The sequence below is a fragment of the Tripterygium wilfordii genome, chromosome 9 (assembly GCF_013401445.1).
Source record: "Tripterygium wilfordii isolate XIE 37 chromosome 9, ASM1340144v1, whole genome shotgun sequence".
Taxonomy (NCBI): domain Eukaryota; kingdom Viridiplantae; phylum Streptophyta; class Magnoliopsida; order Celastrales; family Celastraceae; genus Tripterygium; species Tripterygium wilfordii.
The window spans coordinates 870339-892967 of NC_052240.1; the positions used below are offsets into that span (position 1 = coordinate 870339).

Sequence of the window (22629 nt, forward strand, 5' to 3'; positions counted from 1 at the left end):
CCGAAGCCAACCCTTCGGCCACAACAGGTACTTCACGCTCGAAGTACACTTCAAGCATCCTCAACCGAAGTAAGGTCGGACAATAAAGTACACTTCAAGCATTCACAACAAATTTTGCAAATCAAAGTAGAGCGAACTGAACATGAAAAGAGAGAGATATCATTACCAAATGATACTTAACCGTTCATAAAAAAAAATAAATAAAAAAATATTGAAGTTAAATGTCTTCGGTTGAAGGGGGCAGCTCCGTCTCTGAAGGTTCATGCAAGGTAGCTTCTGGCAAGATCGGTTCAGGAGGATTTGGTGGAGGAATACCCTCTGGCGTAAAGGGACGAACTTCGCCAAGCTCGACCGAGTGAATGGGAGAATCACCTTCGGTAGGGATGACATGAGGGGGATCTTCATCCGAAGTAACTACGGTAAGATCAACTGTGGAAGGATGTTCATCCCCATCCTCGAAATCTTCTTCATAATTCTCGTCATCTTCAGCCTGTCGACGAACTTCTTCCTCAGCCCTAGCAAGTTCAGCATATATCTCCTCTTTGGACTCCTCCAATTCGTCCTTTCCAACCAAAACCGGGCAAAGCTTATCAAGAACACTTGGATCTTGCCCAGCCTCAATTAGAGCCTTCCTGGCCATTTTGAAGGCACCACGACCACCGAAGTAGCCTTCTTGACGAAGAGTTAACTTGAACTCCTCAGAGGCTTTGAACTCTTGAACCCCCAGGGCCTTGCCTTTGGCAATAGCCTTCACTCGTTCAGCTTCAGCAGCTTGGGAAAGCCTAGTGATCTCAGCCTCCAGCCTGGATTTTTCCTTACGGTATTTGAGCTCCTTGGCGTTAGCAGCATTTAGAGCTTCGGTCCTCTCCGTTAGTTCGGCCCGAAATGTCTCTAGCTCAGCTTCAGCTTTCGCCTTCGCCATGGCAGCTGCTTCGGCCCTTTCAATTGCTGCCGTTTCATTGTGAGCCATGTTCGCTATGCCTCCAGGAAGTGTAGCAAGAACAGAGACAACCTACATAGGCATAACTTGAACTTCATTATACCTTCATAGCTGCAACGTTCAGCTCTGACACCTTGTCCGACAAAGCAAGCGCTTCGTATCGACTGAAATCAGCCGGAGTTGGAGCCTTCGCAACCATCCTACCCGCAATGGTTGGGTTATTGGCAGAATCACTCACCAGAACATCCCAGTTCGGTGTATGAATAGTGAGGTCCTCAATTTCCATCCTTCGAGGAGGTTGGGTCACTGGAAGAGGGATGTTGGCATAATCTGAAGTCCGAGAGGGGTTTGAGCTCAGTTGAGTCACCCTGACCGAACTATGAACAGTTGTGGGAGCGTTGAGCACATTGGCTGCAGCAGAAGTCTCTCCCGTTGTATTCTTCCTTGAACGCTTCGGGTTCGGCTTCCTCCTGTTTCCCTTACCAATGCCGTGCTTCTTGCCCTTTGAAGCCCCAGCGCTGAACATGTTGACGTAATCCTCCATGCTCGCCATATCTGCACAATGGATGACCGAACATGTTAATAAAGAAGTAATACAGACAAATGAATTTCTCTAAGTTTAAAAAGACCAACCGAAGCACACCTCTCTGTAGAATAACCGAAGAATAGGCATAAGCGGAATCAATTCTACCGAATGATAGAGAGACCGAAGGATTAGGAGGAAGGTAAGACTTCAATCGATCTAGTAATTCTCTATCAGTCTCAAGCCTGAGTTCGAGGGGATTATTGAATTGAAAAACGTGAGGAATACCGAAGGTTGTTCGGAATGGAAGGTTCTCTCCGGGATGAAGGGGGGCCTTCACAAAAAAGTAACCCTTCTTCCAATCTTTAATTGAAGCTTGGTAGTGAGGGGCTTCAATTGGAGACCGAAACTGAAAGTAGTACAGCCCGGCCTCCCTACCATGTCGACTCAGTCTAAAAAGGTGTTGAATGATAAAAGAATTGAAGGGTATTTTGTACTTGGCACACAAGTTGATGACGGTATTAAGGAAAAACCAAGAGTTCGGGGTTAGAAGGGTCGGACAAATACCGAAGATACGGAAAAAACTGGTCAGTGCAGGGGGATAAGGAATCCTTGCACCATATTTTAGAGAGTGAAGCGAAACGGCGAATTCACCTTCCTGTGGATGAAGAGGGTGTTCGTCTGAAGGTATACGACGACATGCCCAGGGGATACCGAAGTCCCTCTTGATGTTTGACACCCCATGATCATCCAATCCTAAACCAGATAGACAGGTCGGTTCAGATTCGACCTCGTCTCCCCCCGCTTGTTGATTGGGTGGAAGCTCACTTGGATCTGCAATTTCGGGATAAGCTGACCGAAGTACTGAAGCCTCGCTAAGGCCGGGGGTAGGAGAATCAATGATGTTCACTTCAGAGTCAGACGCAGTCTGTTCACTCGAAGTAGAGGAAGAAGACGCGTCTCCCGAAGAGGAAGATGAAGTGGAGGAACTTAGAGACATAATAAAAACAAAAACAATAGAAGGAAGTAAAGACTGACCTTATGGTATGGAAACTGAGAGAACTAGAGATTGAAGAATGTTCGGTTTTGCAAAGGAAGGCTTCGGTCGGTCAGTCAGATTAAACGCTCTAAATAGTAAAAATGAGGCGAGTAAAAATCGAAGAGAACTGCAGGCCACCTATTTATATAGGGGGAAGATCTGATCTAACGGTGCGTAGGTTGAGACGCTCTGCATCCTTCGATCTTGTCCGCAAAGATGAACCGTCGAACAAACATTATTACACTCATACTCAGTTCATCATTAAGATACCTCGGTACGAGTGTGGGGGGCAACTGATATTCCCAAAATACCCCCACTAATGGAAGAAGGCCACGTGGCAGAATAAGTTCCGGTGAGGACAATACGGGAGACGTACCGAAGGGTACACTTCGGTTCTCGACCGAAGTGTATACTTCTGCACTATCAGACCGAAGACCACACTTCGATAACCATACTACAGAAGCATGTACGCACGAAGTCCAACTGATAAAGAGTCCTCATAGGACGCCAATTCTAGGCAGAGTCTTACTCCCCTTTGGAAAGGGATACGGATGGAATTTACCATCCGAGAAACCCTCTGGAAAACCAATGAGAGAGAGTCTGACTCCTACTACAACTCAAACACTTCAAACTCATATAAAAGGGGAACCTCTGCCCTTAGGTGAGCAATCTAACTCCTACACTCAAATTTACTTACTGAGCAAGAGGCAAAGCTCCGAATAGCGAGCCATCCTCCCAAGTTTAGTACCGTACTGACTTGAGCGTCGGAGAGGTCCCCCCGAGCACACCCTCGGGGCCCTACCGAAGCTTACGTTCGCTTCTTGTGCAGGAAGGAAGGAAGAGATCACGTACCAGCAAAGGAGAAATTAGTTATTCCAGCTCAATCTGACTTGGCTGATTTGTCTGATAGGTAGACCTGTTTTAGACATCATCAGTTGGTATTTTTATTCCTTTCAATGCTACTCAAAGATTATCACATATGCAAGCAATCAAGATATCTTTTAGTAGAAGATAACTATATGGCTAAAAAAAAATATGAAATATTTAAATTGTATATCAAACATCTTGATAAAATCAAGGAACATATGAAATTTGATTGTCCTTTTAGTAGAAGCAATTCCCTTTTGTCTCTCTTGTTGTCCTAACATGACTTGTTGTGCTAAATTTGGAGTGCACGTAATACCATATTTAAAAACCCTCTAATTAATTTGACATAATTCACATATTTAATGATCTTACATATTGAAGCCTATAATTAATTCGGTATTGTATAAATAAACAATGGTAGAATAACACAATTCAATAGCCGGTGCCCAAGTATGCTATAGCCTCTTTTGAGATTCTTTTTTTTTAAATCATGAATGTGTAATATTAAGTCTAACAAATCTATGATTATTATTTTATATTCGACGATCTATAATTCTCATTTATTTTGTATGTTGAATTTAATTGTTAGATTCTTCCGATTGAATAATATATATTTATAATTTTTAAAAATAAAAAATATCTCAAAATGCTATCACAACGGGCCTACATTACAGTAGGCGGGCATGACGTGTCAATGTATAAGTGGATAAGATCATGAAGAGTTTGCAAGTATTGGTCAACAAATTAAATTTCAGGTGTCCTATTGTTGACTTTGGTAATCCTTTGCCCACTCAATCGTTGCTTAGTTGACCAAACATAAAACAAAACAAAACGACTCAAGTAACAGTCAATATGAGCTGTTTTTCCTCATTTCAGATGGGAATTGTCAAAAGAGTGGATGCACCTACACCAAGAAATTATATTTTCAGGATAATCTAATTGGCTGCAAATGAATCGTTCCGATTGCGACAATCATGTTTAACTTCTCGTATTAGTATTTTTTGGACTTGTCAAAATATTTAAAGAGAACGAAAAGATTGAAGTACTCGATATTTACCCCGAGTAAATCATCATGACCATGCACCATAACCCAAAAAAAAAATATCAATTGTGCCTATTCTAGTTGGGATTAATTTATAAATTTGAATTATTGTTCTAACTCATCATTAATTATCTGGTAACAAACTTTATGGACCGTTACCATAAAAGGCAAAATTAGCTATAAATATAAAATAGTCTCTCTCTTTTGATGATAGCTCAGCAAACTTTCTGAACCACCTTCTTTTTGAGGCCGAAAGGAGGGAGGCCCATTACAGCTATTGCGCTTGTATGATGGGTAATGGAAAGTTGAGGTTTGGGCCCACAGTAATGATCATTAATTATGTCAGTCCAGCCCATTACCTACATAATAACAATTAACAACGATATCATATGTAACAATTAAAAAAACTAGGCGACAGTCGGTTTATTACACATGATATCCTATGATCAATCCTTAACAATTGTTCTTAGGACTGATCAACAAACCCATTTATTTATGATAAAATTAACCTTCATCATATCTCAATAAGAAAAAAAACGGAATCCAATAGGAATGAAGAACAAATTATTTTTTTGTTGGTTACTTGGTTTGATCATAATAGTTAGTGGGAGGATTCATTATGTGCATTCATGTGCATGTGCTATAATTTGCAAACACAATCAATCAATCATGGTGGTCATGCCCATATGCTGATATTCTTAACACTTACGTAATCCATCCAGAGAATTTGATGTTTGTCTTGTCATGGCATTAGAAGTACATAACTACTACACATGTTGTGGCGTGGGAAGTGTCGATGATTGAACTTCTGTTTTGTCTGTAAATCATTGTACTTTTAGATGGGAGTCTCGGGTTAAGGACTTACGACTTAGGGTTAAGAGATCCGCAGTAAAATTATTCTACTTATAGTTCTAAGTTGGAGTCTCGAGGTTAGAGAGCCCTACAGTAGAAGTCACTATAATTTTCTTATAGTTTTAATCACACATGTCTATTTACCAATAATGGGTCACATAAAGTTTTAATCACACATGTCTATTTACCAATAATGGGTCACATAATTTTTTGGATTTGATAAACGAATTACATGTTTGTGATAGTCATGCAGGGACTTCCCCTCGATCGGGGAGTCTCGGGGTTAAGGACCCGTATAGTAGAAGTCACTGCAATTTCCCTACGATTTTAATCACATACATCTATTACCAATATGGGTCCACAGAAATTTTGGATTTATAAACAACTCGACATGACGTAGACTTCCCGTCGTCCGGGGAGTACGAGTCTCGAGTCTCGGTTAATCTATTCCATTCAGCCGAATCAGAAAACCATAGAGAAAACTGGTTTAAAAGGCTATCAAGTTTCATACAAATCCTAGAAAAAGGCCATGCCTCTCTGCAATATCTAAAACAATAGCTTCTGAAGTAACAGGTTTATCAAAGAATTCCAGAAGTGTATGAGAGCAGCTAGCCTGCAATGCACAAGAAAGAAACTTCCAAGGCCATGCCCAAGAAACTCCATTTATCAAACTACAGATTCCAAAGGCAATCGTCATGGTATGAATAAGGCTCCATACAGACTGAAGACAGCTTAGACCTACATTTTACATGTCTGTGCTTCAATAATTGCCACCATCCGCCTCGCGTGATTGATAGAAATCTTTTGGTCTTTCAATGTTGACTTCCTCGAAATCGTTATCCTCTGAAAGCCAGAAAAGATAAGTTCTCAAGGGACAGTCCAGACAAGCACAAGAAAATATACTGAAAAAGAATTACGAGGATTAATTCTAACAACCACGATTCTTAACACTCAATAGCCAGCTTAACAGAACATCAGATGTCAGTCAAAGATATAAGCATGCAATCCTCATACTTTGCTTATGAATTATACAATGAAGTACAGAAAAGAAAGGTAAGCATTATGTCGTCCAGCTTCAGATATGATGGCTAAAATTTTTGTGCCAGGAAGAGCTAGATTCACAAGCAATAAATGGAAAGTGAGTAGATAAAAGGATGTGTACATCCATGACAATTTATGATTTCATCAAAGCTTCTTAACGTTGCTCATTCTGTGCAGAAATAACTGCGTGAATCCATTTGTTCTAGAAATAGAATGAATACAGAAATAACTATGTAAATCCTGTACTACCAAAACCAATGCAGTTAAGAGTTAACTAATATAATGGCAAGGTTCAGAATTATCGAGTTTTGATAGATCTGAACCTTATGCACTAGTTGTTGACACACGCCACAGTTATCAAGAGTCCAAACCCCAACGATATTAGGACCAGCTAAAGCATATAATGATCAGGTATTGAAGATGAGAATCAAACATAATGAACACTGTAGATCTCATCTCATCTTCTATGGGGGAAAAACCATAGATTTGCCTAGACTTTATCAACTGACAGAAAGTGATGCAAAGAGTATCTTCTGTACCATGTGAAAAGGCCAGGAGGCCGAGGACAGAGAGTTCTCTCATAAGTCATAACTATAACATAAAGTAGCATTGCTTTGAAAGTGCAAGAATCAAGTTCCACAAAACACATCCCATCTCATCAGATAGATATCAATTTCACATTGACTGTCTATTACCGGAAAACAGAAAAAATTTAGAAAAAAATGACGAAGAAGAATCCATTGATTGGATTGAGGTTGATTTTTCAAGGAGCTGTTCTATTACTTCAAAGTAACTATGATAAAATCTTCATTTATTTGTTAAGCAGAGGCAAACCTCATAGGTGAGTTGTTGTGATTAAGAGGAGTATTCTGATCCATCTATGATCTATTATAAACTTCATGAACCCTCAAACAACAAAGCCTTCTTTTGCTTATTCTATTTGCCGGAAAAGCACTCCCTTGCTTCAGAGCTCTTCACCCTTCCCTTCATTTTATTCGATAGTATTGTTCATTCTCACATAAGTTCATCAAACTTGCATGACCTTTACAGTAAAAGCATTGCTGCCAGCCCCAATTTGAAGAACCATAGCGTCCCATTGGGGACATCCGATGAAATTGGGAGAATCATAGTGTTGGACAACAGCATCAAACATGAAACCTTCATTTTTACTCAATTCTAAGTTCTAACACTGACACCCTATCCATCAAGTATACAGATGCCACAAATTCTTTGATACCTCTTGCATATTCTATGTAAAAGGTTTTGTCCTTTCACTTAATAATAAGGGCTTATAAAAAGAATCGAAAAAACTACAAATGCCAGGTAGAACACAAGGAGCGCTCATTAATCAAAACAAAATAAGAAAGAGAGAGAACCTTTTCTCAAAGTCAGCGCCACCACAGCATCATTTTCAACCTGAAAGAAAATGGAAATATATATTATCATGCAAAAAGAAATTGCATTTAGTTAAGAAAATATTTCCTAGTTTTCGCTTCTCGAAAATGATTTTCATTTCTAGTTTCTCATTTCTCAGAAAAAAAGAGTACAGTTTTTATAACAGAAGAATGTTTGCATTATATTTTAATTAACAACAAACAGAAGACGTGCTTCCTACGAGATTTTAATAAAATAATAAGAAAATTTCATCTAACTTCAAGGAAACAAGAACAGAAAATGGTATTTATACATATCTCTGCATATTTACATTTTCAACAAAAACAAAAGCCAAAAGCAGGCAAGCGAAAATAAAAGATTGTAAATTCCAATATAACACCTCCTTCTTTTCTTTCTATGTCAACAAAGACCAACCATTGATAGTAATTAATCAATGTAATTATTGGGCTGTACCTTCTGATCTGCCAATGTTTTTGAATCCTCTAATACTTCCCCAGTTTCCGCCAAGATTAAACGCTGATCATTAACAGGTTGATCAATCAGGGTATGTAATTTGCGCTTAATGTCAAGGATTGTCTCAGTTGGATCACAGTGAAGAAAGTAAGTGGTCTTTACTCTCTTTACTCTGATATACATTGCCTGTGTAATGTTCAGAGTTTAAATCAGGTCAACAATGAGAACCAATCCAAAAAAAAAAATCATAAGTTCTCAGAACAAGTGAGTTAGGCAAATTGTGTTCAAATTGTTCGTTGCTCACTCTTGTATGCACAGGCTTAGAGAAAAAAAAGAAAAGAAAACTAAGAAACCAAAAATCAAAATATGTTAAAGTATTTAAACTCAAAACCCTTAGGCAAAATAGGTTAAGAAAGTGAGAGTCAATTCCACCTAGCTTCGGACGAGTTTCTAATGCCTTTGAATCATGCTTCATTCACAATCCAAAATAAAGATTAAAACCACAAAAAGAGCAGAGAAAATTATCTACAAGGGATCAGGTAGATACCATTCTGACCGAAATCAACCTCTCGCGACCCTTGCTTCCGAAACTCGGACAACCTGCCAGATGATGAAATTAATTAAGCTTCTGAAAATCATAGCTCCACCTGACGAGAAGGAACAAAGCAAACGAAGAATTGAAGTAAACTATTACCCAGAAATCGAGATCCACCGGAGAATTCTGATCTCTCGCTGTTGAGGAGAATTCCTCCCCTCGATTACGGATTTACGAACTTCGGCTTCTGTGTCAGTAATTTCGTGTTGCTTAGGCGGTGTTTGGATAATTCTATTTTACCTTTATCGTGTTTTCATACTGACCGTTGGCTGACGTCATTTTTCGCAAACAAATAAACGACATAAATCGGACACTAATTTTAAAAAATATATTAATTAATAATTTGTTTCTGCATCAGCGTTGGGACGCGCGCCAGGAAGCGCCTCCTACGATACGCGCCTCTCGCAGTCAGTCGACCGTCAACTTCTCTCCTACCTTACTCAATTTCCTCCTCTGTCGTCTCTCTCTCGCGATCTCTCTCTCTCGGCGGTGAAACTTCTTCTGCGCTACTATGGGCAACACTTCTTCGATGCTCACCCAGTACGACATCGAAGAAGTCCAAGAACACTGCAACCACGCTTGTAATCAATCTATCACATTATCTAGGGCACACGATCCTATAATTTTCTTATGCATATACTTCTCTATTTTTTTAATGGGGATATGGCAATGGTGATTTAATAAATCTTGTGTTGTTTCCCCTATGTGCATGCGCAGTCTCGCAGCAGGAGATAGTGTCTCTGTACCAGAGGTTCTGCCAGCTCGATCGAAGTGGTGGCGGTTTCATCTCCACCGAGGAGTTCCTTTCAGTGCCGGAATTTGCCGTCAATCCTCTCTCTCAGGTTCTTAATCTTGGCCTATGTGTATATTAATATATTGCTTTTTTGTGCCTGGATTATATGTGTGTTTGCACGCATTTGTTTCGTTCGAATTTTAGAGATTGTTAAGGATGCTAGACGGATTGAACTTCAAGGAATTCGTGGCCTTCTTGTCTGCATTCAGTCCTCGGACAAGCCTGCAACACAAAATTGAATGTAAAGAATCCTTTTTTCCCCTTTAATTGATTGGTTTATCTTGATTGTTTTGATTTGTCCCACCTCTTCCCCCGAAAGTGGTTAATTTTGATGCTTTTTTATTTTAGTTATCTTTAAAGTATATGACTCAGACAGCAATGGGAAAGTGGCATTCAACGACTTGTTAAATGTTCTTCGTGATTTGACGGGGCAATACATATCGGAGCATCAGAGAGAGGTTAGCCTTCTCTGGTTTTATTTTGTTATGTTTTACCCAATTGAAAGATGAAGAACAAAAAAATTTGAAATCAGTATGAGAGGTTGATACTTCTCTTGTTCTTATTCTTCTTATATATGTATATAACTATTTCGGTTTCTAGATAAGTTGCTTCAAGATTGTTGGATTCTGGACATGAATATACATGTTCATGACATCATGTCAACTAAACAGTATCTGCTGGCTACATAGCACTGTGAATTGCATAGCTGCTTGTCTTATTGCTCAAGTTTAAGATTATCAACATGTACTGCCTTAATGAACGGTGAAACCATGCTTGAAATCAGTATTCTTAGTTGTACTTGCTTAAAATGAAGCAAATTGGTAATGCTATAAAATTTATTGTGACCACATAGTGAGACTTGGTTCTGAAATATGCCTTGTTGTGGATGTATGTTTCTTGTTGGTGCAGCAAGTTCTTACTCATGTCCTTGAGGAAGCTGGCTATACAAAGGATTCTCTGTTCATATTGTCAGACTTTGTGAAGGTACTGTATATTTTATCTCTGCCATATACAGTGAGTACGAAGAATAAAAGTATTTCAATAGAGATGCAATGGATCAGCATTTGTGCACTGATCCTTCAATCTATTTTGAATGTTTCCTGACGCGACTAGTATCTTCCTTTACTTTTGTGGTTTCTTCCTTGAATACTACTTCTTGCAATCAAATCCTTGTATATGTAGGAAACACAATTGGTTCATTTATGTGAAGTGTCTTTCTGCCTTTTGCGCAAAATGAAAAGGAAGAAGCAATGATTTGGAGTAATTTTTGTTTTTTTTCATAAGAATAAAAAAAAGTATTGCGTTGAAGGGAACCAAGGGGCGCAGCCCGTGTTCGAAAGTTATTTGGAGGATATGAGCTCTATTACATCCCACTATCCAAGATAATTAGTACTTCTAGTAAAACCACTAAAGCACTTGAACATTTATGCCTCCTGGAGCTCTTTATAAAGCTACTACATTGTTTGTCATAGCCTTAGTCTTGTTCAGAGTTTCTCCTAGTAGCACATTGGTAGATGGTGTTCATGCATCTCTGGATGCTTTTGGGTACCGTTGGTACAGCATGGTAGTTTGTTATCTAGACAGAGACTGGTTTGTCCGGGCATGGATGGAGCTGGTTATTATGCTCCTTTCCAGTTTGGTGTGTTTTTACATGCAAATTGGTAACTGGTGTTCATGCATCTCTGGATCGTATGGGCATGGATGGAGCCGGTTATTATGCTCCTTTCCAGTTTGGTTCTCTTGTTTTGCAATTGTTTCATGGGTTATTCTATGTGTAACATTTAGTATTTTTCTTGCTCGAGCATTGGCTCTTTGTTACTTTGCTTGGGGTATGCCCCTTGTATTTTGTACTTCTATTTTTTAAATCAATTTCTTACTTATCAAAAAAAAATTATGATTACTTTGAAGTTTGAAAATTTGCAATATATTTATTGCGATGTTATTCTTGGCCTTGAATTCCTTGTTGATACATTTGAAGGTAATTATTTCTACATTTTTGTTTGAAGTTCCGTAAGGATCAACTTTGTTCTAGCTTCTTGTTGAAGTTTTTGAGCCTTTGGTACAAGACTCAGACCAACCATTCAGAGTGAACACCAATATCCTTCAAAAGTTCTCTGCATCATGACTGGAAGTGGAGGATGAACTGGAGACTTGGCCACCACTAGGCCAAAAGAGCTCCTTTCAATGTGTCTTCTGAAAAGCTTGCAATTTGGCATTTTTTCCTAGGCCTCATAATCTAGTTTTGCTAATTGACCATTCTTACATTGTTCTGTTATGCTGCTTGGAATATGACGAACTTTATGCATTGATTTCAGAGGATTCCTCTAGACACTCGCTACTCTTAGCATTGAACTCCTTTTTTTGGTTCATTTTTTTCTCCTGAAAGATAGGTGGTACCTCTCCAACTTTTTATTATAACCATCACTTAAAGCAGAAAATCGTTGCAGTTCGCATTTGACTACTTTGCTCACACCATATTTGATGTTTATATCATTGGACGACTCATTTCTCTTGATGATTCTGCTACTTTTTTTTTGTATTTTCTTTTATGTCTTAGTTCATTCATTTTGGTTATAGTAAATGATGCATCCTATTCCTTCAAATTAACTTTTTTTTTGTATCTTTCTGCCTCTTTTTCACATATAAAATGGATCCAAATTTTATGCAGATTCTTGGAAACTCTGGTTTGAAGATGGAAGTCGAGGTTCCGGTAGATTAAAAGCAAAGACAACAATCATTGGTTATACATTCGTGCCTGGTGTTTACAGAATTGTCTAAATTGTTATCAGTACTGAAAAAGTATATCCAATTGCAAGCATTGGAGCCATCTAATGTCTCAGGTGTATTTGTTGCTGGGTATCTCTACCTTACCTCTGACAAATTGAACAGTTAGACATGGTAGATTACAGTTAATAATGTAACCAGCAAGAACAGTTGTAACCGACCGTCGAGATACTGGATTGTTGAGATTTCTTTACGCAGTTAATACAGTATTTTTTTGTTTTTTTGCATAATACTCAAGTTCGTGCCTTCAGTTGATTCCATCTTGAGAATTCTCAGTTTTTATCAGGCTATCCAAAGAAATACATTGAAGATGGAAAAAAAAGAAGCATTACGTCCTAATACATGTCCCAATTCAGTCGTGAATTTAATGAAATCGTACCCAATATTATGGATCACACCCCACATTTATCAAGATCCGATGAGATTCTGAAGCTACTCCACCATTAATCAAAGATAAAACTTTGTTCAGTTGTGCACAGTTTCTCTCAACCATTGATATTTCGTAACTTATTCACGTTTTGTCATCTAATGTTTACTTTATATAGAGGTTTTGTTATATTTTGGTTCTCAATTGTTAAAAATAGTAAGATCTCATGCCTTATATATATGGAGTAAAGAAGGAAAACAAATGCCAATCAAAACCATCTTCTGCCAAAGAAGTTAACATTGAGAGTATCTTCAGCTCATTGAATGCCATGGTAAGAACTCAATTACTGTTACCTACTTACACACACACACACATATATATTTATTACACCCAGAAGGACAAAATTCATAATCTGCTTTCCTTCATTCGCAGGACAATCTTGCTTTCATACTCTTTCTGGGATTAGTTTCAGTATTTGGCAAAGCAAATGCACACACTTTCAATGTCTTGGATTTTGGAGCTACTCCTGGCACCATTGAAGACAATTCACAAGTATACATTTGTTCTGCTTTTGATTTATCTACCTCGCTCTCTATAATTAGCAAGAGTATCCATCGATCGGTACTTAATTTTTTGCATTATTTTACAGGCATTTCTCAGGGCATGGAATGCTTTGTGTAATCTAACAACGGAAAATCATATATTGACTGTTCCATTTGGAAAGGCATTCCTGTTAAATCCAGTGGTGTTTAATGGCCCATGCAACGCTAAGAAACTCACATTTCAGGTACCAGAAGATATTAACGGCAGCCATTAATATCTGCTATGGTTTCTTTTCACATTGTTTAATTGAAGTGTTTGAACTTAGAACTCCCCCTTGCTTGACAGATACTAGGGGAAATCGTAGCTCCAAGCTCACCAACAACATGGAATGGACTTGATGCCGGTAAGTGGCTTACGTTTAGGGATGTGAACGGGCTGACGATCACTGGCTCCGGCGGTTTTGATGGCCGGGGAAAGGGTTGGTGGGATCAATCCTGCAGATATCACCCAGACCTGGTAATATGAAATCTGGTAAAAACCTGCATTGTCTATACATAACTTCATTCAAAACTTGACGATGTCTCTATTTTTCCAGAACGGCTGCACTTCATTGGCACCAACAGTAAGTATTCAGTTTACATTGTATTTTTTTTCTAAAATTTACAATAACATTCTCAAGAGAAACTGATTCATAAAGTGAATTACAGACATTGAGTTTCCTATCAAGCAACGACATTACGCTCAGTAATGTTCACTTCATCAACAGCCCACAAGCGCATATCCTACTATTTGGGTCATCCGGTATTGGCATCGACAATATCTTCATCAACTCTCCAGGAGACAGCCCTAACACTGATGGCATCCACATCCAATCAGCTCACAACATTTCTATCACAAACTCCATAATCGCCGCAGGTGATCGAAACCGATCTGCTCATACAAAGTAAAATTCAGTTATTGTATATACTAAGTTCTTATTCAAGAATTCATATGACTTGAACATATGTAAAACAGGTGATGACTGTGTTTCAATTGGTGATTACACTTCTAACATTGCGATATCAGATGTAAAATGCGGACCTGGTCATGGAATAAGGCAAGTGATGTTGCATTCAGTAGACTTGGTTAGATCAATGAAAATTAAGAAAACAGAAAAAACTAATCGGGGATTAATTATGCATCTTCTATACTTGAGAACAGCATCGGAAGCTTGGGGAGGGATGGCAACGAGGTGCAGGTAGAGAACATTCATGTGAAGAATGTAAGCTTCTTTAACACTACCAATGGAGCTAGAATAAAGACATGGCAGGTACGTAATCAAAGCCAAGTCTATTATGAAAATTATCTATGAGAATCACAGCATTTTAGTGGTAATAACCCTTTCTATATGAGATGATTAAAGGTTGGGAGGGGCCACGTTCGAGACATCTCATTCGAGAATTGCAAATTCGATTCTGTAGAGTACCCCATAATCATTGATCAAAACTATTGTTCTCCTAGGGACGCTTGCAAGGAAATGGTACACAAAATACACCTTTTTCCCTCAATTTGACATTTGTGTATATTCTATATGAGACACTAGCTAAAATTAGTCTTTCTTGGCAAAAGACAAGTGGAGTACAGATAAGCAATGTTACCTTCAGCAATTTCTCTGGAACATCAATGACGGATGTGGCGGTCAGTCTCAACTGCAGCCGGGCTGTAGCTTGCACTGGAATCACTTTACAGTCAATAAAGCTTACATCTGCCAAGACAGAAAATGAGGTCACTTCCTTTTGCACAAATGCCCATGGGAATGCTTTCGGAATAACTGAGCCAAGGGCCTGTCTCATTTGATCTAATTTAACAGTAGTTAATCATAACTATGAATCATATGTTTTTCCAAATTGTAACTCAAGAGATTCATATACAAAAAATTCCTATGTTTTTCTAACACAGGTACCACTCACAATAATACAAAATCTCTCCAAATAAATTTTACAGATCATTCCCCTCCTTTTTATTGCAAATTATGACCATGAACATATCTTCTTCATGACAGCAAAACCATTGATTTAAGATATGACATTGAGAATTATGACAAGAAAATGAAGTAAACATCTAAGAGGAACTGCACTTTACAACATAAAGAATCTAAATGTTTGCAGACTTAATAAAAACTACATGATTACATGCACTTGTCACATACTATATTTACAGGAAAATGGTCAGGTCAAAAGTACACACAAGATTAACGGGTCGGGTTTGACCTGAAACACCTGCAACCCGACCCAATGCACAGCTCTACAAATGATCAAGCTACATCATGGAAAAGGTTAACATAATGACGCTCCTATAGATAACAGAAGATCCCACATGAAATTTACAAGAACATCTAATTTCTTTTCTGAAACCTTTCAGGATGGAAAGATCAGTAAGTTCAGAAGTTGCAGGAATTGATTGCGGTTGACACAATATCTCAACCGGTCAAATAGTGTCATGTTAGCTCAGACAAATGAGTAATGACATTTGATAATTGCTTCTAAAACCTGAAAGAAGTCAATAATCTTTTTTATCAATGATACAGCAGATCAACGTCATATGCATGGTATATGCTTTAAAAAGGATTAATGACAAAAGGTGTTCTAGGTGCCCCTATTTATGCAGCACAAGTTCATTTTACGATGCAGAAGTTATCGTCAAAAGCACGAAGATAACTATAACTGATATAGATTGTCTCATGATATAAGACCTCAACAAAATGACTTTCCTTTAAAAGAAAAGGACAGAATTGAAAACATTGACAAAAAATAATCAATAACTTACCAGGAGTAGCAAAATTTAGGGAATTGTTTAATGGGATGTGAAATCTGGGATTTTGAACACGGGGAGCTATCAAGAAGGAAATCAAATATGAGCATTGACGCTCTCTAATTCACAATCCCATCTGCTTCATCCACAACGACCACCTCACAGCCTCTAAGAATTCATCGTTCTTTTGAAGTGTATTGATCAAATTGGTGTAGGTTATCTTATCAGGTTCTATCCTGTTGTCTCTCATTTCCTTGACCAAAGCCACAGCATCTTCAACCATTCCAGCAATTCCATATGCCTTTATCAATGTGTTATAGGTGCACAAATCAGGTTTAAGTCCAGAAGCACTCAGTTCTGTCAGTACGTCAGCAACTTCATCAATCCAACCTTTCTTCCCATAGATATTGACCATAATGTTATAAGTATAGTGATCAGAGGCACATCTCACTTCCTTCATTCGCTGCAGAACAGTTCTAAAGTTCTCCATTTGACCTTCCTTCCCGTAGACATCCAGCATACAGTTGTAGACCTCAAGAGAAACAGAAAACCCATCAAATTGCATGTGCCGAATAGTTGATGACATATTTTTGAAGTCCCTATTTTGTCCATAAGCAGCAAAAATAGTGTTATAGGAAATAACATCAACTAAACCTTGTTTCTTTGCCATCCAGAATAATTTCCTAGCCTCATTGAAAAGCTTGGATTTCCCATAAACATCTAGCATCACATTGAAGGTGATGGTATTAGGAGTGAACCCATGTGAAAGCATCTCATCAAAAAGCCTAGAGAGCTCATTAACAGGAAGAGCACGAGCACAGCAGTTTATGACACAAATGTACATTTCCTTATCCCATGTTATTCCACTCTTCAATATTTTATAATACAATTCTGCTAACTTATCCAGCATGCCACATCGTTGATAAATACGAAGCATATCACGAAAAAGATGTATATCAGGAATGATATCCTTTCGCATCTCAATTGTTTCTAAAACAGAGCAAGCATTACTCAAAGATCCAGATTTGACATACAGCCTAACAACAACACTGAAGGTTATCATGTCCAAGGCAATTCCAGAAGATTTTAAGTTCATATAAACCTTCTCAGCTTCGGTGAATAGACCCATGATGCCATAAACATCAATCATAGTGCATGAGATGTGCAAGTTTGGCTTGTCATCTGATTTGGGCATTTGAGTGTATATCTTAACAGCATTTTCAAGATTGCCCGAGTCCTTGCATGAACATATTAACAAATGATACAAATTATCCTCGAAATTTTTGTCCTCCCACTTTTTGTCCCTTAAGACCATTATAGCATCATCCACCAAGCGATGCTTCACATAAGCCGTGACCACCATGAAGCAAGAGGTCTGGTTGACTAGAATGTGTTGGTAGAAAGAAGCTCTCAAAAGAAGAGGCACCATATCAATCTTTCCAGCCCTCTCATATGCTTGCAAAAGAGTACTAATGATGGAGGAATACTGGCATCCTGTCTTCAGCATATCATTAAGAATTCTGATGGCACCATTTTTGTCCCCATGTTTGGCTTGCAAGTTTATTAGCGTGTACAAGTTGGAAGAGTTAGGTTTGTAACCCAATCTCTTAAGATCCTTGTAATACCGTTCTGCCGCCAAATAATTTCCAGCCCGACCCCAGCCTTCAATCATGGAGCGATAAGTGGCCTCATCAGGCTCCAATCCAATACTTTTTAAGCTTAGGAATAAGCATTGAGCAGCATCCATATTGGATACCTTTCCATACCCAGTAATCAATGTGTTATATGCAACAATATTACTAGAAATGCCCGCCTCTTGCATTGAAACCAAAACCTGCTCGGCTTCCTCTAACTTGCCTTGCTGACTGTAAGCATTAAGCAAAACCAACCAATTTTCCGCGTTCATTACAACTTTATCTTCTCTCATTAAGCAAATAGTCTCTTCTGCTTTATCATACAAATTTAAGCGGGTATAAATTGTAATCATGGCCGAGTATGCTGATTGACATATAATCCCAAAACTTCTCATGTGACGGAATGCAAACTCCGCCTCCTCAATCTTCCATCCCTTCTGGTAAAGTCCCATGACCATACCAAAGGTGGCAACATTAGGCTTAACCTCAAGCTCCAGCATTAGTTGAAACCACTTCGCAACCAAATCCACACGCCCCCTTTTACAGCAAGCATATATAACTGTATTGAAAACCTGAAAATTCAACTCAAATCCCAAATCAGTACTTAATTCTCTAACCATCTTCTCCGCTGCATCCCAATCTTCTTTCCTCCCTAGCACTCGGAAAACCAAATTATAAGCACTTACATTCTTCTCCAACTTCCCATTACTCCTCATCCACTCAAAAAATCTCAAAGTTTTGCTATCACCACACTTTTCAAGCCGTTTCAAGATCATGTTACACTGTTCCAAACTCAAGTCAGGCCCAACAGCAGAGTAATTAACATCCAATTCACCATCAAACACAAAAAAATAATCTGTTTTTCCTTCATTATGATCCCTATTCCTTCTAAAAGTAAACTTAACACCCTTATCCCTTTCAGCCCCTCTCTTCCCAATCCTATTCCTCCTTCTAACTTCCATTGAAGAATTCGGATTTTCCTCAACCATAGTTTCACTAACCAAATCCCCTTTTTTAGATAAAAGGTTGTCGTTACTACCTTCACTCGACTCGGTTGCCAAACCAGAGACATTAATGTTACTAAATTCACCAACAAAAGTGACTATGTGAGGTCTAGTAACACGAATATAGCTAGAAATGGAACAACGATCAGGGAATTGAATTGGGTTGACAGAAAAATTGGACCTTTTCGGGTCAACAGTGTCAAAGAAGATGGACAATCTGAGTGATGCCATATTTTCAGTGCAACCTCCACAGATTGATCGAATATCGTGATTTTACTTCAATTCAATAAAAGAGTATACAACAGAGAGTGATGGGTTGGTGCCATACCTTGTAGAGATAATGAGAATTGAAGCAGTGGAGGAAAATAAGCGCCTTTAAGACTTGATCGCTTTTGCCTTTTGGACACTAGTCTGTCTGACTCAAGAGGGAACAGACTCAGGTTGCAGTAATGTAAATTATTTCAAAGAGGAACCCAAAATAGTAAATCGCCACTGGATTTGGGAATGCGTCCAGTCCATTGAATTTCCACGGCCCATTGTGCAATATCGTGGGCCAGATGGTTGGCTCTCATCTATGAATTTTTGAGGATTTTCATTGCTCCATTCTGGTTAAACCCACTTCAATACTGACCGGACCCGACCCGACCCTATGCTCCAGTTTGCCACCATATCGGGATTCTTGATAGCAGCAATAACTACCTCCGAATCCTCTTTCAGAAAGTTAGACAAGACAACAATCAAATCCACGATAACGTCTTTTTCAAGCTTGAGTGACTGCTTCTTTCATTGTTGCAGATTTTACTGCCATGTAACCATGTAAGTAGGAAGGTTTGAATCTTCGCCCTCATAAAACAAGACAGAATTTTGACAACTGGGTTTTCTTCTTGTGGAGGAAACAGAACCGTACCTTCCCTTACCAACAACTCGACCTCGCACCCACGACAGTCCATGAGAGGAGTGGATGCCGCTGCTGATGTTAATCTGTCGTTTATTTGAGTGCTTGAACATAGTGCTTCTTGGTATGGCTGTATTCTTAACTATAGCCATGCTTGAAACTTGACAGACAGACAAACACAGAGAAGTGTTTTCGAACAAGGTGACACAAGGCAATATGTCTATTCCTATAAGGAATCTAAGTACTTACTAATAGGGTTTAGAAAGGTGAGTATGTAAGTCCCTTGTAATCATAATCATAATACATTAGGAATTAAATAAACGTCTCATTTGGTATCGAAGGCACCAAGGCAGAGTCTAGGTCATGCCTGTTTAGCGCCATTTAAATAGATCTCTCAACACTCAGTTTACATAGCTCAGATGTCCGAATCCTGGAGAAAAATGTTAGATAAAAGCTGCTGTCGGCAGTCATGTCAAACCCACAAGCTTGCAAAGGCTTCATCAAGTGACCTCTTCTTGCTTAATTCTATGCTCCATCCACCTGCCCTTCCACCCCTCTCTGCTCGGAGCTTCATCATTTGTTCATCATCGAAACCTTGCATGTCTAGCCCCCCTCCAACAGTTACTGGTTGAGGAGGTATGCCAGTGGGACGTGGCTGCCCTCCAGCAATTGTGGGGGCGTATTGCCCCGGTGCAGTGATACTGAAGCCCCCTTGTGAGCCTGAGGCAGGGTCCTTCATCAACAAAAGCAAAAAGAGTGTCCAATAATATTTCTTTAGGGCAAAAGATTTTATGTATAAATGTGTGTGCCTGCATGCTCTGTCAGATAGAAATTCTCACGATGATCTACAAACAAAAAGACCCAAAGACATCATAGCCTTCGTCATTGCAATGAATTAGCAGGTAAAACAATGGACCAGCTTCTGTGCTGACTAAAAAGATTACACTTCTCCAGAGCACATTCAATGCTTCACAATCATCATCTTTCTGTACTAAGAAGTAAGAACCAACAGTTCCAGTATCATATCAACCCAAAAAAACAGAAGATAATCAACAAACAGTGAGACATAAACACGTATCATCACTATCAAAGCTTTTATGCCAAACAAATTGGCATTGGCTATATAAGGTAAAGGGTAACAAACTCTCATCCACAAGGATCCCACACCAGAGGCGCAGTTGAGGGTGGGCAATATGTAGATACCCTTGCCCCCCCCCCCCCCCCAAAAAAAAAAAAACCTATCGAAATTACTTTAAATACTATTTTCAGTAACTCCAGGGATTCCATCAGAAGATCATTTGTATAAGCTCTAAGTTTCAGAGTTTGACGGCCAGTACCACTAACAATAGCAGAAATATAAAGTAAATTCGACATCTAATATTCACCAATTTACATATTAACCAAGAAACTCAAAATTAGGCTTTGGATAACTGCACTGCAATTACAGATTCAACATTAAATGTAATAAGTAAAACTCATAAGCATATAATTTAGTTGCAAAAGAGAATCGGCCACAACTATAATTCAAATAAGGGATATAAAATCACCCCATTCTTACCCTATCAGTTTCAGTTTGGGCAGGAATCCCCTTGCTTGCTGCTACAGCTGCCGCTAGTTCTTCAGCCTGTTGGACAAATATCACAGAATTCATGGAGGCAGGAGCAACTCACATTATACAGTTACTAATCGATATAGAAAAGAACAAAAGGAGGAACTATAGGAACTTTGTAGGAGCAACAAACACATATGTCAGAAATAAGGAACAAAAGTTTTGCTAGTATACCTTCCTGGCTCGATTAATCATTATTTGCTCAGAATTTTCTTCCATGTACTTTGCAATTTTTGCTTCAATAGCAGGAACATCTATTCCTTCAATCAAGTTGAACGCTGTAGCAGAAAGTACGTAAGTTGAACTATCATAAAGAACCTGAGATAACATTTACCATAATCTGTACAACTTACTCATGTCCTCCACTTCCTCCAGGTAATCATTGTATTTTATCAGGGATGGAAAATCGTCTTCTCGCTTATTAAATCTATAAAAAGTAACAAACTTGAGATGGTGAATAATTGCCACCGATGATGCTTAACACAACAATTGATACAAGCTGTCAATTCTATGAGCCCAATGCAACACCTCTATATCCAAAACTATGATTCTCGATTAATGACTATATCCAAAATCAAATCTAAATAAATGTGATGATTCAAGTCAAGATAGTTATTCAATTGCCAGAATTTTGCAGTAGCATCCACATGATTTCATCAAATCAGTCATACATATCTATAAAGCATAAACTACTTGGACAATTTAATTTTACAATTTGAGAAGAGCAAAGCAGAGAGAGTAGTACATGCTGGAAATTCTTCTCCTAATCGATATCTCCTTGTTGTGGGGGTTACTACTGGAAACGAACACCATTGTTGATGCTCCTGCAGCCTCTTATTTTCGTTGCTCCTTAATTCACCTTGAACAGATTATTGCTGAGGGCAATGGCACATGCAGCTTCTGAGCCTCAGTTTAGCAACTGCACCAATTCTCAGTATTATGGAGAAATTATCTGCGATTAAGCCATATAATTGAGTCATTACCCAAGATTGTCCTGTTTTGATTGAAGAAACTATAATAATCTCAGTCGTCATAAGTTTAATCGAAAATTTACGACAAAGAAAAAAGCACAAAACGGCCATGAAAGGACGAAAACAGATGGTGTAATTAGGTCAGAGAGATACCATGGTCAGTTCTTGAAGGCTTCAGCTTAATAGGCATTGCAGAGTTGCAGAGACGGGGGCACATTATAGGGAACTGAAAAGAGTGAGGAGGATTGGTCGAATGGGCTGGGTTTTGTTATAGCCCAATTAAACAGGTGTAACAGTTCTAGCCCATATGGTGTCTACCCGGTTCATTTGAACAAAACATGACAATTTTAAAGGCTGGGTTTCGTTACAGCCCAATTAATTAAGGTGCAACAGCTCTAGCCAATATGGTCTCGGCCCCGTCCATTTGAACAAAACATGACAATAAAACATTTTTGGATAGCTTTAGTCACAATCCAGTTTTTTCTAAAAACA

General features: G+C 38.7%; 5 protein-coding genes across 8 annotated transcripts; 2 read left to right on the forward strand and 3 right to left on the reverse strand.

Annotated features, from left to right (window-relative positions):
* Positions 1 to 5728: 5728 nt before the first annotated feature.
* On the reverse strand, positions 5729 to 8970 carry LOC120005145. Its single transcript, XM_038854620.1, has 5 exons — positions 8847 to 8970; positions 8700 to 8752; positions 8153 to 8338; positions 7681 to 7720; positions 5729 to 6106 (listed from the first exon to the last, which is right to left on the reverse strand). The coding sequence occupies exons 2-5, from the start codon at positions 8700 to 8702 to the stop codon at positions 6024 to 6026; spliced, it is 312 nt and encodes a 103-aa protein (XP_038710548.1). The 5' UTR covers positions 8703 to 8752; positions 8847 to 8970; the 3' UTR covers positions 5729 to 6023.
* Positions 8971 to 9122: 152 nt separating this feature from the next.
* On the forward strand, positions 9123 to 12554 carry LOC120005169 (calcineurin subunit B-like). Its single transcript, XM_038854658.1, has 6 exons — positions 9123 to 9328; positions 9465 to 9589; positions 9685 to 9781; positions 9889 to 9998; positions 10450 to 10524; positions 12209 to 12554. Exons 1-6 carry the CDS (start codon positions 9259 to 9261, stop codon positions 12257 to 12259), a joined length of 528 nt encoding a protein of 175 aa, XP_038710586.1. The 5' UTR covers positions 9123 to 9258; the 3' UTR covers positions 12260 to 12554.
* Positions 12555 to 12917: 363 nt separating this feature from the next.
* LOC120005440 (probable polygalacturonase At3g15720) lies at positions 12918 to 14859 on the forward strand. The gene is made up of 8 exons (XM_038855063.1): positions 12918 to 13022; positions 13124 to 13243; positions 13341 to 13478; positions 13580 to 13716; positions 13932 to 14149; positions 14249 to 14330; positions 14435 to 14543; positions 14637 to 14859. Exons 1-8 carry the CDS (start codon positions 12918 to 12920, stop codon positions 14784 to 14786), a joined length of 1059 nt encoding a protein of 352 aa, XP_038710991.1. The 3' UTR covers positions 14787 to 14859.
* LOC120006371 (pentatricopeptide repeat-containing protein At4g30825, chloroplastic) lies at positions 13913 to 19287 on the reverse strand. Of its 2 annotated transcripts, none has more exons than XM_038856390.1 (3): positions 16040 to 19287; positions 14872 to 15071; positions 13913 to 14164 (listed from the first exon to the last, which is right to left on the reverse strand). In XM_038856390.1, exon 1 carries the CDS (start codon positions 18891 to 18893, stop codon positions 16149 to 16151), a length of 2745 nt encoding a protein of 914 aa, XP_038712318.1. In that variant the 5' UTR covers positions 18894 to 19287; the 3' UTR covers positions 13913 to 14164; positions 14872 to 15071; positions 16040 to 16148. The 2 variants fall into 2 exon arrangements, with proteins under 2 accessions (XP_038712318.1, XP_038712316.1); XM_038856388.1 differs by having other exon boundaries at positions 14028 to 14164; positions 14872 to 14978; positions 16040 to 19285.
* A 485-nt stretch (positions 19288 to 19772) lies between these two features.
* Positions 19773 to 22378, reverse strand: LOC120006373. Of its 3 annotated transcripts, none has more exons than XM_038856391.1 (6): positions 22291 to 22378; positions 21912 to 22160; positions 21520 to 21593; positions 21341 to 21444; positions 21116 to 21181; positions 19773 to 20290 (listed from the first exon to the last, which is right to left on the reverse strand). In XM_038856391.1, the coding sequence occupies exons 2-6, from the start codon at positions 21977 to 21979 to the stop codon at positions 20030 to 20032; spliced, it is 573 nt and encodes a 190-aa protein (XP_038712319.1). In that variant the 5' UTR covers positions 21980 to 22160; positions 22291 to 22378; the 3' UTR covers positions 19773 to 20029. The 3 variants fall into 3 exon arrangements, with proteins under 3 accessions (XP_038712319.1, XP_038712321.1, XP_038712320.1); XM_038856393.1 differs by having other exon boundaries at positions 21912 to 22118; positions 22291 to 22364; XM_038856392.1 differs by having other exon boundaries at positions 21912 to 22178; positions 22291 to 22352.
* Between the last annotated feature and the right edge of the window lie 251 nt (positions 22379 to 22629).